Source organism: Sparus aurata, chromosome 22 (genome assembly GCF_900880675.1).
Source record: "Sparus aurata chromosome 22, fSpaAur1.1, whole genome shotgun sequence".
NCBI classification, from domain to species: domain Eukaryota; kingdom Metazoa; phylum Chordata; class Actinopteri; order Spariformes; family Sparidae; genus Sparus; species Sparus aurata.
In genome coordinates, this window is record NC_044208.1 from 8,197,557 (window position 1) to 8,216,247 (window position 18,691).

The window sequence follows — 18,691 nt, forward strand, 5'->3', positions numbered from 1 at the left end:
CAGAAATATGGTCCAAAGACAAAAGCTATTTATGATTTGAGAGGCAGCTTTCAGTCATTTTAAACATTACCATGAACACAGTAATGTAATGTAACAAATATATTGGCATATTTAATCAGCAAAACTAAAAGCTAGTGTAGTTATGAATTCTCCAAAGGAAACAAGTCAGGAGTTTTAAATAATCAATGAAGTTTATCAGCTGTTCCTTGTGCTCAAATCCGCATGTTAATGTGGAGATACCCATATCGTTTCTGCTGCTGGTGGATCGCGGCAGGTATTTTCATTAATATTTTCCTCATTAACGACGTATTCCGCCCCTCTCATCCCACCTGTTATCCGGGGTGATATCTTATATGATCTGTCTTTCCTGATTCACGGACTGGGAATCGTGCACACACAGAAGTATGTGCAGCAGTTCTCCTCCTCCACAGTTAAATATTAGTTTATTTTTTCATATGCAGTCAAACAGAGCAGTTGATGGATGTCAAATACTGATGCTTTGGGATGGCGGCCCACCTGACCTACAATCCCAAAGCAACAGTATTTGATGAGTTTGGAGTGAGACAGAAAGTACAAATCTTCTTACAAATAAGACCTTTGCGATATCTAAAAAAAAAGTGCATGATTTTTAGGAACTTCTAAAAATGTGTAATGTTGAGGCAACATTACCTGTATTCTTGTCAGCTTCAAAGGAGATCTGTGGGATGGGGCTGTCTTTGTCCGTCAGCATGGTGGAGCCCTCCACACCTTCCTCATCTGTGTCAGTACTCTGCTCTCCATCTGAATGGACCTCAGCTTCGCCCACTGGGGATGCCTGGTCCATGTCTCCACCGCGGGCCACGGCTAGCTCTGAAAATGGTACGAGTCCAGCCTTGATGGCATGAGCGTGGGACTTGCGATGCTTGTAAAGGTTGCTCTTGGTTTTGAAAGAAAAGCCACAGGGTACACAAGGATATGGCCTCTCTCCAGTATGTGAGCGGATGTGCTTCTTCAGGACACTGGGCTTGGCGCAAGCTCGACCGCAGTAGTGACAGATGTACTTACCAGGCTTTTTCGGCTTCTGCTCTTTTTTGCTGTAGCCCTCCTCTCCAGGCTCAGGGCCTGACTGAGAATATTGTCCAAAGGAGCTGGGTAAACTGGGAGATTTCTGGCGAGGAAACCTACCAGCCCCAGCCCCATGTGGGTGAGTGTGTCCCGGGTGTCCTACAGGGTACAGATCATCCGAGGGCAACTGGCCAGCAAATGGCCAAGCATGAGGCTCTAGACCTGGCTGAGGTTTGGCTCCTGAGAGGAAGCGCTCAGTTTGTGGGTGCTGAGGGTATGGCTGGCCCAGCTGGTAGGAGTATCCCCTTGGGAACCCCTGTGCAAAGGGCCCTTGGGGGTCTTGAGATGGCGGGCCTCCTATGGCCCCAACTGCAGAGGGTCCAGATAGCAGCTTTCCAGAATTCCCAGTATATGCGTACTTCTGCTGGGGTGCTGATCCCCCAGTGGCACCACATGGCAAACTCTCTCTGTGTTTTGCCTCTGGGTCAGCAAAAGTGCACCGTTTGGAGGTTGCAGAGGGCTCGGACGCCCACTTTCTTTGCAGAGGCGTCTTCTCCTTTACTGGTTCTTTGTTAGAGCATTTCTGCCCCGCGGCAGCTGATTCACGAGCCTCCATTTTCCTGGAGCTCTTCTGTGGGTTAGAAGAGGGAGGAGAGAGGGGGTGGTAGGGGAGTTGGGAGGGTAGGTTCTAGAGGGTTACAAGGTCCCAAAACTACCAGGCATGATAGCTAAACCTTTGAGGGCTGCCAAAGTTCACAGAAACAGGAAGTACCCATCCATTGCTGAAATAGACTGATCATAAAGTCAGACTGGAGACAGGAATCAGGATGTGGAAATAAAATGGGAGCTTTAGTGGATAACATCAGAAATGGTTCTCTCCTTTTGCCATTTTGTAAACACGCGAATGTTGCTGTGCGTTGTTTTTCTGTCCAGTTCATTTAAAGGCAGAAGTATCCTTGAGTGATCTGGAGAGACACAAGAAGAAGAAAAATGTTTGGTGACTCAGCAGAGGATTTAATAGCTACAGTAAACCAAGGTTAACAACGTACTTAATACTATCAAAGAGAAAATACTAACTTTTCTTTCAGGGAAAGTGCTTGTAGATCCTCTCTCTGTGGCTTCAAAAGTCATCCAGTCCTCTCAGCAAAAGACCTGCAGCAAAACAAAAGAGCCAATTAGTTTTAATACACTCAAAAACTCAATGATGGCACAGCTGATAATGTAACCCATACACACGACAACTCTCTCTTACCACTAGTCGGTTTAATTTACAATAAGATTTAATATATTGTCTTCCAAGTGCGAAACAACACAATGTACTGTGTTGTACAGAAATGACTTACTCAGTAGTTAAGTAAATGCCTGATGTGCCAATGTAAATGTCATTGATTGCTCAGTTAGTTTCTTCACACTGGAATCCATCTGTGCTTTTTGCCTTCTCCACCCCTTCCTCCTCCCTCCCTCCCTCCCTCCCTCCCTCCTTCCACTCAGTGAGTCACTGATGCAAAGCAAACCCACGCTGTTCCTAAAAAGACACAAAGGCTTATAAATAGCGCTGTGGAAGTGACGTCGGAGTGTCATAATGTGTGTAGGCGTCCAAAAAGGCCAAGTTGAAGAGCAGCCATCAGCACTAGCACCTTTCCTTCCTCTCTGTGTGTCAGAGTTTGATCTAACTTGGTATGTACTCTCTCAGAGAGCAAACAAGAGCGAGCACACACTCAGAAATAAAAAGAAACACATGCATGCTTCGATACAGTACTGGCAGACATCGCAACTGCACTGCAAACACTGCAGTGGAGACTGTGTATGTGTGTGTTTCCGTTGTTTAACGTTTCTTAACCACACCAACACCTGACAGAAGAGGCACAGTGCTACACACACACACACACACATGCACACTTGCCTGCTGAAGTTGCAGTTTTGCTTTGTATTTTCTCATCTCAGGGTTTAAACAACGTCCCCTGCACTTTGATTGCAACACACACACACACACACACACACACACAAACACAAACACACACATTCATATCTACGCACACACACAGTGTGGCCTTCGTGCTGGTAAGCAGGGCTCAATGACGTGTGTGTCTGGGGGCCCAACGTGGGATCTATAAATAGCACTTGAGGAAAACATGCTGTATTCTGAGCAGTAGGAATGTTAACTTTGGGCTACCTTGTGTTTTTCACATGCAAGTCCTTTTTGCACACACGCACACACACACACAGACCAAAAAACATTAGCTCAGACCTGGGTCATATTTTTATGTTTTCCATGGTGTTAAGAGTGCAAGAATGTAGTCTGAAACCCAAAGGACTGACTCTTCTGTTAGAAACAATGGGTATTCAGTTTGGCAAGCGTCAAACTCAAGATGATCCTGATTGGTTAGTAGAACGGGCAGCTGACATAACTACAGGCAAATGTGAACAATCTATGGTGATGACTTGCAGATAAAGCTGATAACAACAATAGTCTATTTGGCAATACTCCCTGATGGCCGAAACCAGTATCATAGCATCATGGCTTATGTGACTTGTAATGCCTGGAGCACACATTGCATGCAACACATTCAATGAACAGGAAGTTAAAGACAGTCCAGGAGATTCGATGTACCATAGCAGGGAGCGGATTAGTGTTAAAATTGAGGCCAAGGTAAATTTGGAGTAGATTAGGTTGAGTTTCGTGTTAGTCTACAGATGCAGACCTTTGAAAGAGATCATTTTCACTCACAACTTATGTGCAACATCTACAGATGGGTGACTACTTTAAGGACAAACAACATAGATTGTGTCAGTAGGGGTTGTTCCTACAGCCTCCAGAAAAGCAGCAGGGCTCCTTGTCAGAGATTCTGAAATTACACTGAAGAGATGGTGGTGGTCAATGCTGTTAGACGCGCCTCTACAAAATCACCTCCACCTATTAGATTGCTGAAAATCCACCAAAGGTCAATACAGTCTCCTCAGTGCTTACAATAACCTCTTGAAGGACCCCTCTGACCTGTTTTGGAAATCTGGAGCACCTCGTCAATGACCTCTAGAACCTCTTGAACAGTTTTTAAGTTGTTTAGTTAAGGAAACCATCTTCTATCATCGAGTAAACTGATAGTGGCATGTCAAATTGATATTTCACATTATACATGCATAATAACACAGTACAGAACACATTATAAACTTTAAATTTATGCGAGACATAGTGAACATAATAACTGCAGGAAGTTTGCGTAAAAAGAGTGATTTGGATGAAAAATTTGCATATGACTTCTGTGAATATTGTTATTTGTTCATATCTCATAAAACAGTCTAAACTTTTAAAATACAAATGATTTACATCAAGGTGGCCTCCCCAACCTGGGCAGTCAGGACCCCCCAGTTTGCGACCAGTGTCCTAAGAGAGCCCTTGAACCTTAGCATAAGGAGTTCCAAGAACCACCAAAAAAAATAACCTCCAGAACTTCCTTAATGACTACTTAACCCTCACAGAAGACCCCTTTAACTCTTAAAAGACCCCTTCAATCTTCTGTAGCTTCTCAGAATAACGTACTCATATGTGAAACGAGAGTACACCCAGCGTTAAGTGTGTTAGTAAACCAGTTTGTATACACACCTAAAGCTGGTCTCCCCGATAAAAGTTCAACCTCTCTGTTATCTCAAGCCAAACAGCCGCATCCAGCTTCCACATGATCAATTTCTGGCTGAGGTTCTCAAAATCAAACACTTGCTGTGACTCCTGCTGCCATTTGGGGTCACCAAACAATGAACCTGCTGCAGCTGTAATGCACATCACATTTCGGCAGCTATCTGACCTCCTGACATGCACACACACACACACACACACACACACACACACACACACACACACACACCGTCATAACCCATTTGACCTTCAAGCATGCAGATAATTCTGGTTCAAACTCCAGCTTGACCTTATGTAAGGTGACTGGTTTTGTGATGAAAGTGTTGAATGGTCGCAGTCTGCAGAGTGAGTGGGAGTGTGTAGTGAATGGCTTACATAAAGCTTTATTCATACATGCACCGACACAACCTGCCCCAGTTCCTGTGCGTAGGAGAGACATAGCTACTGGTGTGTATGTGTGTGTGTGTGTGTGTGTGTGTGTGTGTGTGTGTGTGTGTGAGCGTGGGAAGTGTGCGTACCAGTTGTTTGTGTGTAGGCTTGCAAAGGGCATGACGAGACACCCGAGTTGTAGGTAGGTCAGAACAAGGCACATTCAGAGGCTATACTCAGAGGTAAAAATAGTACGGCACACACACTCAAACACTTGCATGAAGTGATTTATCAGAACGCTTTAAATAACCCGAGTTACTTAACATAAAGGAGCAGAGAGAAGTTCGGTTTTCACACACATTGGAAATAGATCTGTGGTGCTTTAAACCCACTGCATGTTTTTCTTAAAACATCACACCTGATCTAAATGTCTTTTTGTGTTGATATGCGGGCGAAATTAATGATCCACGTGTGTGGAATTGTCCAATCGCAGGCAAATAGCTCTTAGAGCAAGTGGGATCACATAGAAACATAAACAAGACTTTGTTATCTGACTGCTTAAACCAAATTGTTGTGTTTTCTTGGATGCTGTAAGGTGTAAGTGAATGCAAAAACCTCCATGAACCCATTAGACAATCACTGAGTTCTGAATAGTTACTGTTATTATGATGTTTGGCCTCGCCTACCTAGGAACGCGATACAGCTTCATTTTGTGGTCAAGCTATCAATAACAAACACGCACCGCCCGCTTAGTAAAGGCACCAAAAATCACGGTTTTGTTTAAAACAGCTACTTTCCAGAAAACAGCACATCCCTCTGATGTTTTTGGTGCACTCCAATGTGAGCCTTAAATTGGAGGCGGTGGGTCTACTGAGAGACTGGTATTTGTGTCAAGAACAAACCTTTACTTTGAAAAATGTGAATGAAACCAGTGATTTAAAATGTAATCACAACTCAAGCAGCTGTCCAGGCACTACTTAAAGATCATTTACAACCAACCTGAATAGACTTTTGATGCCATCTTCCCATACAGAACAATCTTTTATTTTCAACACTAGCCACATTTTTTGACATCCAGCCATGTTTTTCGAACTTTTGATTTTTGATCCAAGATTGTTGTCCATACATCAATCCTAGAATGGCACTCAGTAGAGCGTATACCTCCATCAAGTCCCCTTTAATTCAATCAAGGCAAATCCAGTATCAAATAAAACACACTTGAATCTGCTAGATCCAGATTTTTTTATCTGGGGCTGCATCAGATTGTACTCACTCACAGATACTAGCCACCTAAATACGCCTGATTTACCTCATCGAGGTCCATGCATTGTTCCTTGAGAAATTCACGCAAGTCTTGAAAAATTCCATATCCTGGATCCGTCCCTTTATCCACATCAACACCAAAAGTCAATGGGGTCTGTTCCGGGCAGAGATCCATCACACATGGCGACCTATTCAGTAGATTTGGGGGATCCTGCTGACAAACCAACCAACCAACCAACTAACAAAGAATTGGTGGAGGTAAAAATGTTCTCTAAGACCAAAGAAGGGAGACAAGGATACAGGTGAGGGTACAAGACCTACAACAACCTTGATTGTGTCTCAGAACTTTTTTGAGAACTTTATGGTGAACATTTTCTTTAGACTTCTTGTGCTCGAGTAAACAGACGTTCGCTGACTTGTAAACGAGTTGATACACAGCAATACAACAGATTCAATAAACCTGAGGTGCATGCAGGTACTTGCACACTCTACACACACACATACATATATATATTTCCAAACCCTGGAGGTACGAATACTGTGTGGGCATTAACCATGCAGTAATAACAGAAGGCTGTGTATGTGTGTATATATATTATGTGTGTGTGTGTGTGTGTGTGTGTGTGTGTGTGTGTGTGTGTGAGAGCTCCATGAAGTGTGTGGGAGGCTGTTCAATCCTGAGGCCGAAGGCACTCTCTCTCCCTCTCCCTCTCTCTCTCCCACACTCTCTCCCACTCTCCCTCTCTCGTTCACTTTACTTCATTCGGCTTCTCGGAATGACAGTCGGGAATAACTTTGCCAAAATGACAAGATGATAGATCAACATTTGTGCAAATCCCCTTTGCTCCTTGTATCATTATCAGTGTGTTTGAGTGTGTGTTCAGATGAGATGCATTTACACACACACACACAAACACACACACACACACACACACACACACAACAATAATCCCTCTCTTACAGTGTTTCATTCAGATATGCAGTCGATAAGCCTCTCATTTACTTTCAATGAAAGACCCAGACGAATGTAGCGGTGGCTTCTAGTGTAACTGTGGGTATTTGTGTGAGTGCGTGTGTGTGTGTGTGTGTGTGTGTGTCTGTGTGTGTGTATGGAGGCTAGTTATTCTTAAATTGGCCCACCAGGGTGCCGCATACCAGCTGGAATGGTTGGAATTCCTGTGACACAAAAACAGAGAGAAAGTATCTTTGTGTGTTGGTGCATGCGTGTGTGTGTGTGTGTGTGTGTGTTTGTCTTGCCCTGCCTGTCCCTCTTTTACATATGCAGCAGAGAATACATTTCTAATCACAAAACCATAAGCAGAATACAAAATAAACAACAGGTCAACTGTGTGGGAATAATGTTTCATATTTGATATGAGAGGATACAGATAGGAAACAAGGACACAGAAAACAAAGATAAAGAGGGAGTGCGAGGAAACAGGAAGGAAGGGATGATACATAAGGATACAATGCACTGAGAGAATAAGCCATGCAGGGACACAGCAGATGGGAAAAAAACATACAGGAGTCGATTGAATTACAGGAGAAGGAACAACAAGACAGGAAACAATTACAGGAAAGAATCAAGAAGAGGAAATTAAAATGAGGATGAAGAGGAAAGAAAATGAGAGCTAGAGACGACACAGACAAGGGAACATGGACACTTGAAAGGGAACAAGTGTACAAGATCGGGGCACAAGGATATAAGGGAACACGGACTCAAGAAAAAAGCAGAAAGCACAAGAGAGGGCAAAGAAGCTAAAAGCAGACCAAGTAGAGGAATAAACCCAAAGGAACTGGAGGAAAGATACAAGCAAGGAGACAATGACACAACAGCGTGGGGACAAAAGACAGAGATGAGGGAGAAAAGATGGTGGAGAAGCGAAGAAAGGAGGAGATAAATGAGGGAGCAAGGACGAGACACATGAGACCTGAGATGAGGAAACAAAAAAAAAAACAAGGACACAGAGTGAGGATAGAGGAGAGGATTACAGGGAAGGACTCAGGTAAGGGAATATAAACGCAGGAAGATAGATGAGGAGACCAGGACAGGGAAGAAATGATGAAACAAAGACCAAAAGGACACAAAGGATACAAACTAGAAAATGAGGACTAGAACACAATACTAGAACAGGATTGAGATGAGGAAGCAAAGACCAAAAAATGGTACAAGGATACAAGTGAAGGAACAAGGGCTCAAGAAAGAGACTAAACAAGAATGAGATGAGGAAACAAAGAGAAGGATAGCAAGGATACAAATGATGGAAGAAGGGCACAACAACAAGACCTAAACCACACAGAGATGAGGAAGGAAAGGCCAAAGAAAGGAAACAAGGACACAACAAAGAGACCTTAAGAGTACATACTTGTGGTAGAGACTAACGAGAGGCATTAAAAGGACTCAGATGAGGTATCGGTGTGCTTTGAAATGGAATGTAGCCTCCGAGGATGAGAGTCATGCTGGCCGAGGTCAGGTTACTGTACCATCACTGTCCTCGTGCGCGCATACACACACACACACACACACACACAACGCACACACACGCTAATAGGTATATCAACTACATGTATGCATGGATTAGACACACGCTCACACACACACACAAAGGCCGGGTTCGTATTTCTGAGTGGTAGGCGAAGTGTTCGGGTACTTTGGGTGGTCAGACGCTGTGTAAATTATTTAAACATGTTACTAATGGTTTCCATTCAGTGATTAACCACTTTGTACCGCCAGAGAGAGAGGGGTGGGGGGGGGGAGAGAGAAGGGAGTGAGGGGGAGGAGGAGGGCGATGGAGGGCAGCTGGCAGTGTGTTTGTTTTTTGGCTCTGCTCTGTTTGGCCCCAACTGGACCGAAACCACACACACCTCCATTAAAACACTACCTTTGTTTTACCTGCCGGGAGACAGAAGTTACTGGAACAATAAGCCGGGCCGAAAGAGTGTGTGTGTGTGTGTGTGTGTGTGTGTGTGTGTTGTAATGTACACTGGGAACTGCTCCATCTCCTGGCACATGAACTGTCCTCCATCCATCTCTACATCTTAATGATATTGCGTCACTTCATCGTATGAGATCTGCTCTGTTGACCCAGAGGCCGAGGTGGAGGTTCCTGGCAGCAGTTTGTCATATCTACTGAAAAAATACTTTGATTGAAGGTATCTCAGGAGCCCCTTTTGTTAAAGGACCAAGGTAGTCTTTGTACTGGTGTTTCTATAAATAAATTAATTGAAGATGTATCATTTAACCCTGCTCAAACTGGAAGGAGTCATAAGATAACTTTTGTTGTGAATTGGCAGCATATAAATAAGAACGGACTTGACTAGACTTTCATGTAGTGAGTTGGAGATAAAGGTTTTAATGTTTGGCTTAAAGCTCATCTGACTTTTTATGGATGGGACTGGAACTCCTGCAACATGTGCAGATAAAAGTTGAGTTTTTTTAACCAAACTTTGTACTTAACCGTAACTGTATTTGGATACTTTAACCATATTTAAATCTGTCCACAACTTTGGCCGTAAGATAGTCTGAAATTACAGTAAAAAGTATCACTGTAGCTGACAGTGGGTGAAAAACAAAACATGAATATAGACATGTCATAAACATCCAAATGTATGATCCAAAATTAGATTCAATTTTTTATGTATTAATCTTTTTCTGCACTGACATCTGTGCCTCTGTAACAGTTGTTTCCGTTTCTTAGGAAAGATGGCCAACTGTCATTTACATTTTAAATTCTTGAACAGCTTGACTTAATCCTGGCTGCTTCAGTTGAAAATCAGCAAAACATAAGATTCCAGAGTTAAATAAAAATAAATAAATAGAGCCCTTCAGAGATTCAACATTGAACAAAAAGGAAAAAAAAAGAAAAATACGAATCCTGTTAGTCATAAAGTTCGGTTTCTCAAATCTGTCCCGAGTGAACCCTCTTCCCAAACAAACCAATGAAGGATCTCTGAAGAAGAAAACCCCAACATCTTAGCCACAGGCAAACACTAAACCAGCTGTGTCCTCTTGGAAGTGTTTGAAGGGTGTTTTTTAATCCAGGTTATGCAGAATCTGCAAATATTGAGCCTTCTGTCTGCTAAAAAGGTTGTTTCAGTCTCATCTTTTGGCATAATCATTGCAATTTCCCAGTTGGTATTTTCCTGGCTCTGCAAATCTCTGAAATGAATGACCTATTTGAACTTCTGAAACCTCCTGACATGTAGTCAGCGATACAGAGGTGTGCAAAGCAGGATAGTCCAGGTTTGCACACCTACGCACCTCATTATAAGTTCATGTATATGTTCACTAAGTTTTATCTCCGCAAGTTAAAACCGATAAAAGAAACCTTGGGAATAATGAGCAGAAAACATGGTTAAAGGCCAAAAATGTAATAAATGAAAAGAAACAGTATGTATTTCATGTAAGAAAGAAAAAATAAATATTTAAAACAAAAACACCAAATAAAACTAAACAGGAAAGCTTCTGTCAAACACTTTTAACCTCACAATGGTTTGACAGGATAATTATAATCAGAGCGAAATGTGAAGACATTAAATTACTTGTGTTAGTTTTTTAACAAACAAAAACGGCGTGTGTGTGTGTGTGTGTGAACCAAAAGCAGGCCAACTGCAGGCCGCTGCAAAGTTAAATTTAAAACGTTTTAAGACCTTCTCGGTGCCAGTCCAAATAAAATTTCGGGCCAATCTCAACCCCCCACCGCTCGTTTTATAAATAAAAATACACTTGCTCAGCAGTTATGTTACAATACCTGCTTTCTTACATCAGGCCAGGTAAAAGTTTTATGCAACTTTCGCGTTGATAATTAAAAAGTCATGTGTGAAGAATGCTGTTCTTGGAAACGTCGCCCTCCTTCTCCAGAGTACACCTACTGTGCCTTTGAGCAAGGCACTTATGCTCCAGCGGCTGCAGTGAGGGGCGGACGGCAGGGGGGGGTTTAACCAGGAAGCTCCCAGCGTGACGGGTGTGTACGTTTACAAGCGTGGAGAAGATGTGAACACATGTGGATTCAGCTTCGGGAAAGCTCACATGGAGGAGCTCAACATGCATGTTTACATTTTAGATGTTTAACTACAGGCATGACTAGGAGCATTCAACCGTCTACGTTCCCATCTTCCTTCAGCTTGTATTTCTGTTGCTCACTTCCTACATTTCCCAGAGAGCTTTTCTGACGTCCTCCAAAGAAAGAGCCGGAGCCGGCTGCTGTCACCTCTGGGTTATGTGTGTAGGAGGACGGAAAAGCTTTTCCAGTTGAATAGTGAGAATCGAGTGCTTTCTCGTAACCCGTCCTGTCTTTTACTGGCGCTGCATTGAATTCTGGTCTATTTTTTGCTCTTGTGGGTGCAAGAATCAGCCTCTCTTCCTCTTTTGCAATGGATTTTTTTCTTTCTTTCCCTGTGAGAGTTTTGAACTGCGCTGCACCTCGAAAGAGACGCTCTCGTTCTCTGATGGAGGCAGATTCTCAATCGGGAGGACAAACATTACATTTTGGGCCAATTACCTGTGAGAGGGATGGTCCTGAATTTCCGTTAAAGTAGCACATTGTTGATCAATATAAAAAATCGAAATGCCGTATGAGCAGTCATTGACATATACATTTCTGATAATCAATGATAAATTAAATGATGCTTCCTATGTTTGAGATCATTTTCTGTTTCTAAGCTGCAAAGACTTAATATCTTTCATTTCTTCCTCCTTAAGACTCGCAGCCATGTTGAACGCTCCTCTTCCTCCTCCTCAGATCTTGAGTTTACCTCAATAAAAAACACCCCAAAACAACTAATTATTGCAAGCGCTGCCGTTCTCAGGTTCCGTAATATTAGGCTCCAAATGTTGCACTTTTCCAAGCTAATAAAATAGGAAATTCTGAACAAAGTATTCACTATTGTTGCGAGTCCGTTGGAGGTGGATGTAGTTTTTTGATTTAGGCGTCGTGAGAAGAAAGGCCAGGTAATGTTTTCCACCTCATGAGTCTGCAGGTGTGTGTCATCACGGTGAAACGTGTTCCTGCGTACACCTTTTCGTGGCGGGAACTACCACGGGAGTAGTCGTGGGTACATTGCCGTGTTTTAATATGTCTGTGTGTGGACAGATTTTTGAGAGAGACGGTCGTGAAACTTCACAGGCGTGTAATTGGAAATCAAAATGAGTGGCGCGTTCCATTGCACTCGGAACTCGGAGTGCACAGAAACGGTCACCCGAGTCGGAATTGCAAGTCAGTAACCTGAGCATGAGTACCGACATAACTTCGCCGACTCTATCACTTCTCACTTGATACAGTGTTTTGTTAGTAAAACGTGCAGCAAATACAAATCTGTAGTTCGGGTTGTTTTCACCGTCATTCAGTTGCTCTGTGCTCAACAGACGTCTTTGAGAGTGTGTGTTAGGAGTCGGCTCCTCCTGTCTTATGTCGAGAGCCCTTAACTGTTAAATCAGCTGCGGCTGCTGCTTGTGAAGTTCGCAGGCGTTCCATTCAAACACCTGTTTGCAGCGAGCGTCCTTGTTTCCCCGACGCAATGTTTTTTTTTTACTGTTCGGAAACAAAGTGACTGTTACATTTTAGACTTCAATCAGTTCATTTCACTGGACTCTTCATGAAGGCTGCTCAGCTTTGACACACAGATGTGTTGGGGGCTACCTTCGAGGAAACTGAGATCTAGATGGTGACCCCCGTACGTGGAATTGTATTCAGTGTGTTCACAGAGGTGATGATGTCAGCTGTAGGAATAGAGAGGCAATGGGAGGCACACGGGCCAGATTATACAGTCCAAAGGCCCAGATGGGAGGGTCCTTCGGCTGGGTTGGGCCCCCTATCTGCTGAGTTTGTACCAAGACAGTCGGAGGGAGGTCACGGTTGCAACATCCAACTTCTGCTGGAGCATTAAAACGGCTAGCGCTAACATGTTAGCTTTGCAAATTAGCCTCACTGCATCAACAAGCTTCTAGCATCACATATACCACAGACATGCACAAAGGGATTTCACTGTGCCACTTTCATGTTCTCATCAGGCATTCGGAATCAAATAAAAAGCAGACTGCTGAGATTCATCGAGATCGGTTTCACCTGAAACATCCAAGTAAGGACTTGTGATCGTCCTCAGGAGCAGGACTAGAAATAGATCCATTTGTGGAATAAAAATACCATCACCTAAACCTCATTATTGCGGGTCTCTAGAGTCTCCGTGCAAAAAAGCATCATAAGGGATTAAATTGCCGACTGTTCATGTTGAAGCGACCATGTTTTGTTTTAATTTGGTGCTGTCAATCATCTGATGCAGATCTGCATGTGAAGAAGAACAAGGAGGCACAAAATGACAGAGAGAAGAGGCACTGCAGAAATGACTGAAATTAAATCTAGGAGAGATGAATCGAATGAACTTAATCTGAACTGTGATGCGCACGCACACACACATACATACACACAACACACACACACACACACACACACACACACACTTGAGCAGACAGCTAGTAGACAGTGATTTACAGCAGGTAGGAAGTCAATTATGCTACTGGATATTTCTGTTAGAAAAAAAATATGTGTGTGTCTGTGTGTATTTCTGTGTGTGTGTGTGTCTGTGTGCCCTGAATAGAGTATATGTGTGGGAGGTGGCAGCACAGGCAGCTTTGCTGAGACAGGATGAGGGTGTGTGTGTGTGTGCATGTGCGTGTGTGTGAGAGAGAGAGGGAGAGAAAGAGTGTGTGTAGGAGGAGGAAGTTCTTGGTGTGCCAAGGTTACAGTGCTGCTGCTGCTGAATTGCTGTTATAAAAGCCGGAGTTACACAACGGAAATACTCCAAACTTAACGCCGCTCTGTGACGGGGGAAGAATCAAACTTTGTGATCCGGAGCTTCACCTTCACTCACTCATTCTTCTATTTTAATTCTTCCAACGACAACAGAGTAGAGCCGCGATGACTATTAGTCATATAATTGAGTAGTCGTTTGAAAGAAAATGAGTTGCCGATGTTTTGCTAACTGCTTCGGTCACATTTCAAGCAAAAATATCAAACATTTTCTGGTTGCAGCTGCTAAAATTGAAGGATCTGCTGCTCGTCTTTGTCATGTTTGACAGTCAGTAAATGAAGAGTGTTTTGGTTTTTGGACTGTAGGTTGGACAATTTTGAGGGAATTTATAAACTAAATGATCGCTTGAACTATCTACTCTGACAAAAGGTTGCAATATGTATATGTATATTGTATATGTTGGTTCTGTTATTGCGCATTCATAGAAATTGTTTATTTCTTGTACAGTTGCATATATTATCATTGTTTATAGTATAGTTTGCACTGTGTATATACATTGCATATATCTTGCTTTCTATTTATGTTATGTAGAGAGCGTTTTTCTTTTTCTTTCTTTTTTTCTTGCGGACCCACTGCTGCTGCTGTGACAAAATAATTTCTGGGATCAATAAACTAATTCTATTCTATTCTATTCTAGTTTCTCACTTTTCCACCGTTGTCTTCCTGTAACAACTCACATCTCGCGAGATTTCAGAGTGAGACTTCTCCTCGAACAAGACTTGTTTTTTGTTTTTGATCGCTGAAAGGATCTTATCATTGAGCTTCCTGTAACGTTATCAGACACTTAGACTAACAACTTCAGCCTGTCTGTAGGAAAAAAAAAAAAAAGCACTGGAGGTAACTTTTATATCTGTAGTTGCCCCAAAGGATTACACTGCAGCCACAGCAGTAGAGCTTTTGTAGCATAATAGCGAAAATAATGGGTAGCCAAATTGATAATCACATTGAAAATGATCAGTGGAGTGGAGATCGACCTCCAAATGATGTTTGCATCCTTAGACTCCTCGATGATGTCAGTGCAGAAACACCACAGGAATACACAGTGAGATCCTCACGGGTCAGGACTTTAACTGCAGTTTTGTTCACAGTATTCAAGCATTTCGAAATTTAAGTCATAACAATGATAAAGCTGATAAAAAAAGAATATCAAAATTAAAAATGAGTGATGGTAGACCGCAGCTAACTATTGACAACATCATTAATTCCTTCCCGCAGCTCCACGTTTCATTCGTTGGCTTCGTTTCATGCAAAAAATGCAAATACTGTTCCCTGCAGGCTTCCTTAGGTGAGCTGTTTGTCCGAGCGTGCTTTCAGGAGAGAAAAATCTTGTGGTTTCTTGAGACGAGACACCGAGGAGAGGAAGAAAAAATACTGACCGAGTGCAGCATCTTAACCAAACCAACAAATATGGTTAAAAACAAGTCAACAATGGAGGGTGGAGACGCAGTTCAATTGGTCAATAACATTTGTCTGGAATAACGAGCAAAAATCAGCGACGAATGGAAAATGGTTTTGTCGAGAAGCATTTCTGACTCTGGGATGAACTCACAGAACAGCCTGCAGCCAGTCAACACATGATGAGGGGTTTATTTTATTCATTTCATTGTTGGTTTTCTTAGCTTCAGACTGACCAGTGGCGCAAATACTGTTTATACAATTTACTAGTAACAGACCAAAACCACAGAAGAACGACCCGGTTCAATCCAGAATGTGTGTGTGTGTGTGTGTGTGTGTCTGGGTGAGATCTTTCAGGGATCGCTGTAACATTTTGTAACTATATGTGTGTGTGTATCCAGTCCTGGAGGTTTAACAGGTGAGGTCACTCTCTGCTTGGTTTCAGCCCTGTCCAATGTACACAACCAACCAATGTATGCGTGTGTGTGTGTGTGTGTATACGTGTGTTTTCAGCTTTAATCTCATATAAAAGAAGGCTTCTACCATCCTTCACTGTCACGCCATATAAACACTAAATTATGGTTATCTTGGGGGATTTTCATTTTGAAAAATTGTTATGTAAATCACCTGGTGGAATCTGTGCACATTCTCACGTACTACTGATCCACAACGAACTAAATAAATAAATGAATGAATGAAATGACGTCTCTAAAGGTGGCCTTGTTCTCTAATTTACTCCCCATTTGCTTGTTTGCTGTTTGCTCTTTAACGCAGCGTCAACACTTCCTCCATCTGTTCCAAATTAAAATGCTTCCAGTGGCTCGTCGGGGATACTCCCTGCTCTTCCCCAGAAAAAAAACCTTTATTATAAAACCGCCGAAGGAAGCGTTGGCTTTCATTAACCGGCAGCCTCGACGCACGGCAAAGTATGCGCAGCATTTCTGTAAAAAGATGTGAGCGGGGCGACTTTGTGTTTCTGCTCCGGGGGAAATGATGTGTGCACATTTGGTATTGTGTACTGTGTATCTGTTCACTGCTATTTGTACTGGTACAGTTCGTGTTACCTGTAAAGGCACAATCCGTCTATTTTCAATACTGATGTTCATTAACTTGCTCTGTCCTTCAAATTGAATAAACAAATAACATTCTCTTTGAGGCAGAGATGCTGGGGATTTCTGGGTTTTAATTTGGCTTCATTATTCTAAATAGCCTGTTTTTTTGAATATTTACAGCTGCTAAAATGATATCTTTCAGCTTAATGTCTACATTTTTCATGTTTGTCTTGTACTTGGAAACAGCATTTGCTGAAAACCTCTTGCTTGATTTAGCAGCTTTAATCGTGTGACATGGTCTTCCTCGGCAGCTTTAGCTCGTACACCACTTAAATAAAGGTTGGCAGCTATAAAACTCAACTTTTACACACGCAGTATGTAATTTCCAGCCCAGGCACCGGGATATAATGTTAGCAGTTCACATTCCTCGAAACCACAGCTACGTCAGAGGTTGACATTTGTAGCAAATGTGTAATATCACGATCCAGAATCCAGAATTATTAGCCACCTTTTACATTACAGGAGAAGGAGGGGATGGTGGTGATGCTGTCCTGACCGCAGTTCAGATCATACCCGGGATATTTTAAAGGACACATGAGGACAGACGTCCTCAGACGTTTTTATTGCGTCAAAAACAGGATGTCTTTAAAGGAGAACTGTGGACTTTGTGTTTACCAAAACTGGCTAGTTTTCATGGGAAGTCGGGCCGGATCTGTGATCGTGGCGACCGAAACAAGTGTTTGAAGCCCAACCACTATGTTTCCTAACCCTAACCAAGTGGTTTTTGTGCTGAAACCAGACAAGAGCAGAAGTACAGCTCTGTGACGAGAGGGACAAAAATTTAAAGTTGCAACATAAAGGAAGGTTCAGTTTGAACTTATCAGTGGGTTTGCAGAAATGTGCTTAAAGATTTGTTCATCAGATGCGTCCTCTGTTTGAACATTGTTGTAAACAATTAGGATAAAGTATTGCAAGAACAACACTTACTTCTTAGTCTTTTTAATGGGGAAAAAAATCTACACTTCCACAACAATCTGGCCCGCTCCATCTGTTGAAGAAGATCATGCGAGAGGGTCAAAAGCTCCGGAAACCCGTCGTGTCATTTTGTCATTTTGTGTTTTTCTTTTCATGTGTTTATTCATTCTATCGCCGAGCTTCTCAATATTTTGCTCCAAAAAGTGCTGTAGTGCAGCTGCATGGGACAACACACACACATACACACACACACACACACACACACACACCCTGCGGTTTACATGGGGAACATGATGTGACACAGCACCAATTGAGGCTGTTAAAGAATTCCATGTTCCATGTTCTGTCTCCTGGCACTCGCTCGCTCACACAGTATAGACTCTGTACCTACATAGTTTTCTTTTCCCGAACAGCGGTTCCTCCACAGCTGGGCCTGTTTGACCAACATGTTTCCATTTAAGCAGAAAAGAGATGAAGAAAAAAGATGGAGAGAGGGAAGGAGAGAGAGAGAGAGAGAGAGAGAGAGAGAGTGAGAGAGAGAGGGGAGAGGGGAGGGGGAGGGGGGTTGAGGAGGTGAGGAAGGGAAAAACAGGCGTCCTGTTGGTGTAAATTGCCAGTGGAAAAGAGAAGGCAGTCATATTTTCCACAGAGCTGTTGGGCCAGCCTTGAAACTATTACTGAGTTTGCCCTGTGTGTGTGTGTGTGTGTGTGTGTGTGTGTGTGTGTGTGCGTGTGCGTGCGTGTGTGCATGTAGCTTCATTACATTTTCCACAACAGTTTGCAAAAAACACCAGGAAGCAAGATGGACAGAGGAAGGGGTACACGGACTTGTTTCTGTGGATGGACGCTCTGATTTTACAACGCTCTGCACGCTGGAAGGTTTTATAGTTTGTTAAAGGTCCCAGAAAACAACCAATAAGCACCTTTAAAGGTCCTCAAAGAACTTATATAATGTTAGTGGACTTCTTTCACAAATCATCCAGGGTCGTCTGCTCCCCCCCCCGCTCAGACATGCTGCTGCCTGGCGGAGGTCGCTCCTCTGTGGAAGACTGGTGATCCATACTCTAGATCTGATCTACATAGTTTTCTCTCTTGATGGAAGGTGAAAAAAAAAAAAAAAAAAAATTATTTGTCATCTGGTCATTTTGTGAAAACA

General features: G+C 42.8%; 1 protein-coding gene across 7 annotated transcripts in view; it reads right to left on the reverse strand.

The window, feature by feature from the left end:
* hivep2a (HIVEP zinc finger 2a) overlaps positions 1 to 18,691 on the reverse strand; it is a 122,754-nt gene that overhangs the window by 24,492 nt on the left and 79,571 nt on the right. For 5 of the 7 annotated variants that reach the window (XM_030404491.1, XM_030404490.1, XM_030404489.1 and 2 more), the window contains 2 exons: positions 2,122 to 2,196; positions 670 to 2,009 (listed from right to left, as the gene is read on the reverse strand). In XM_030404491.1, the coding sequence (XP_030260351.1) occupies positions 670 to 1,660 (991 nt within the window). In that variant the 5' untranslated portion in view covers positions 1,661 to 2,009; positions 2,122 to 2,196. Of the gene's footprint in view, positions 1 to 669; positions 2,010 to 2,121; positions 2,197 to 2,296; positions 2,319 to 2,387; positions 2,492 to 18,691 lie in introns of those variants that run through there. The other 2 variants (XM_030404487.1, XM_030404488.1) reach the window with 2 other exon arrangements.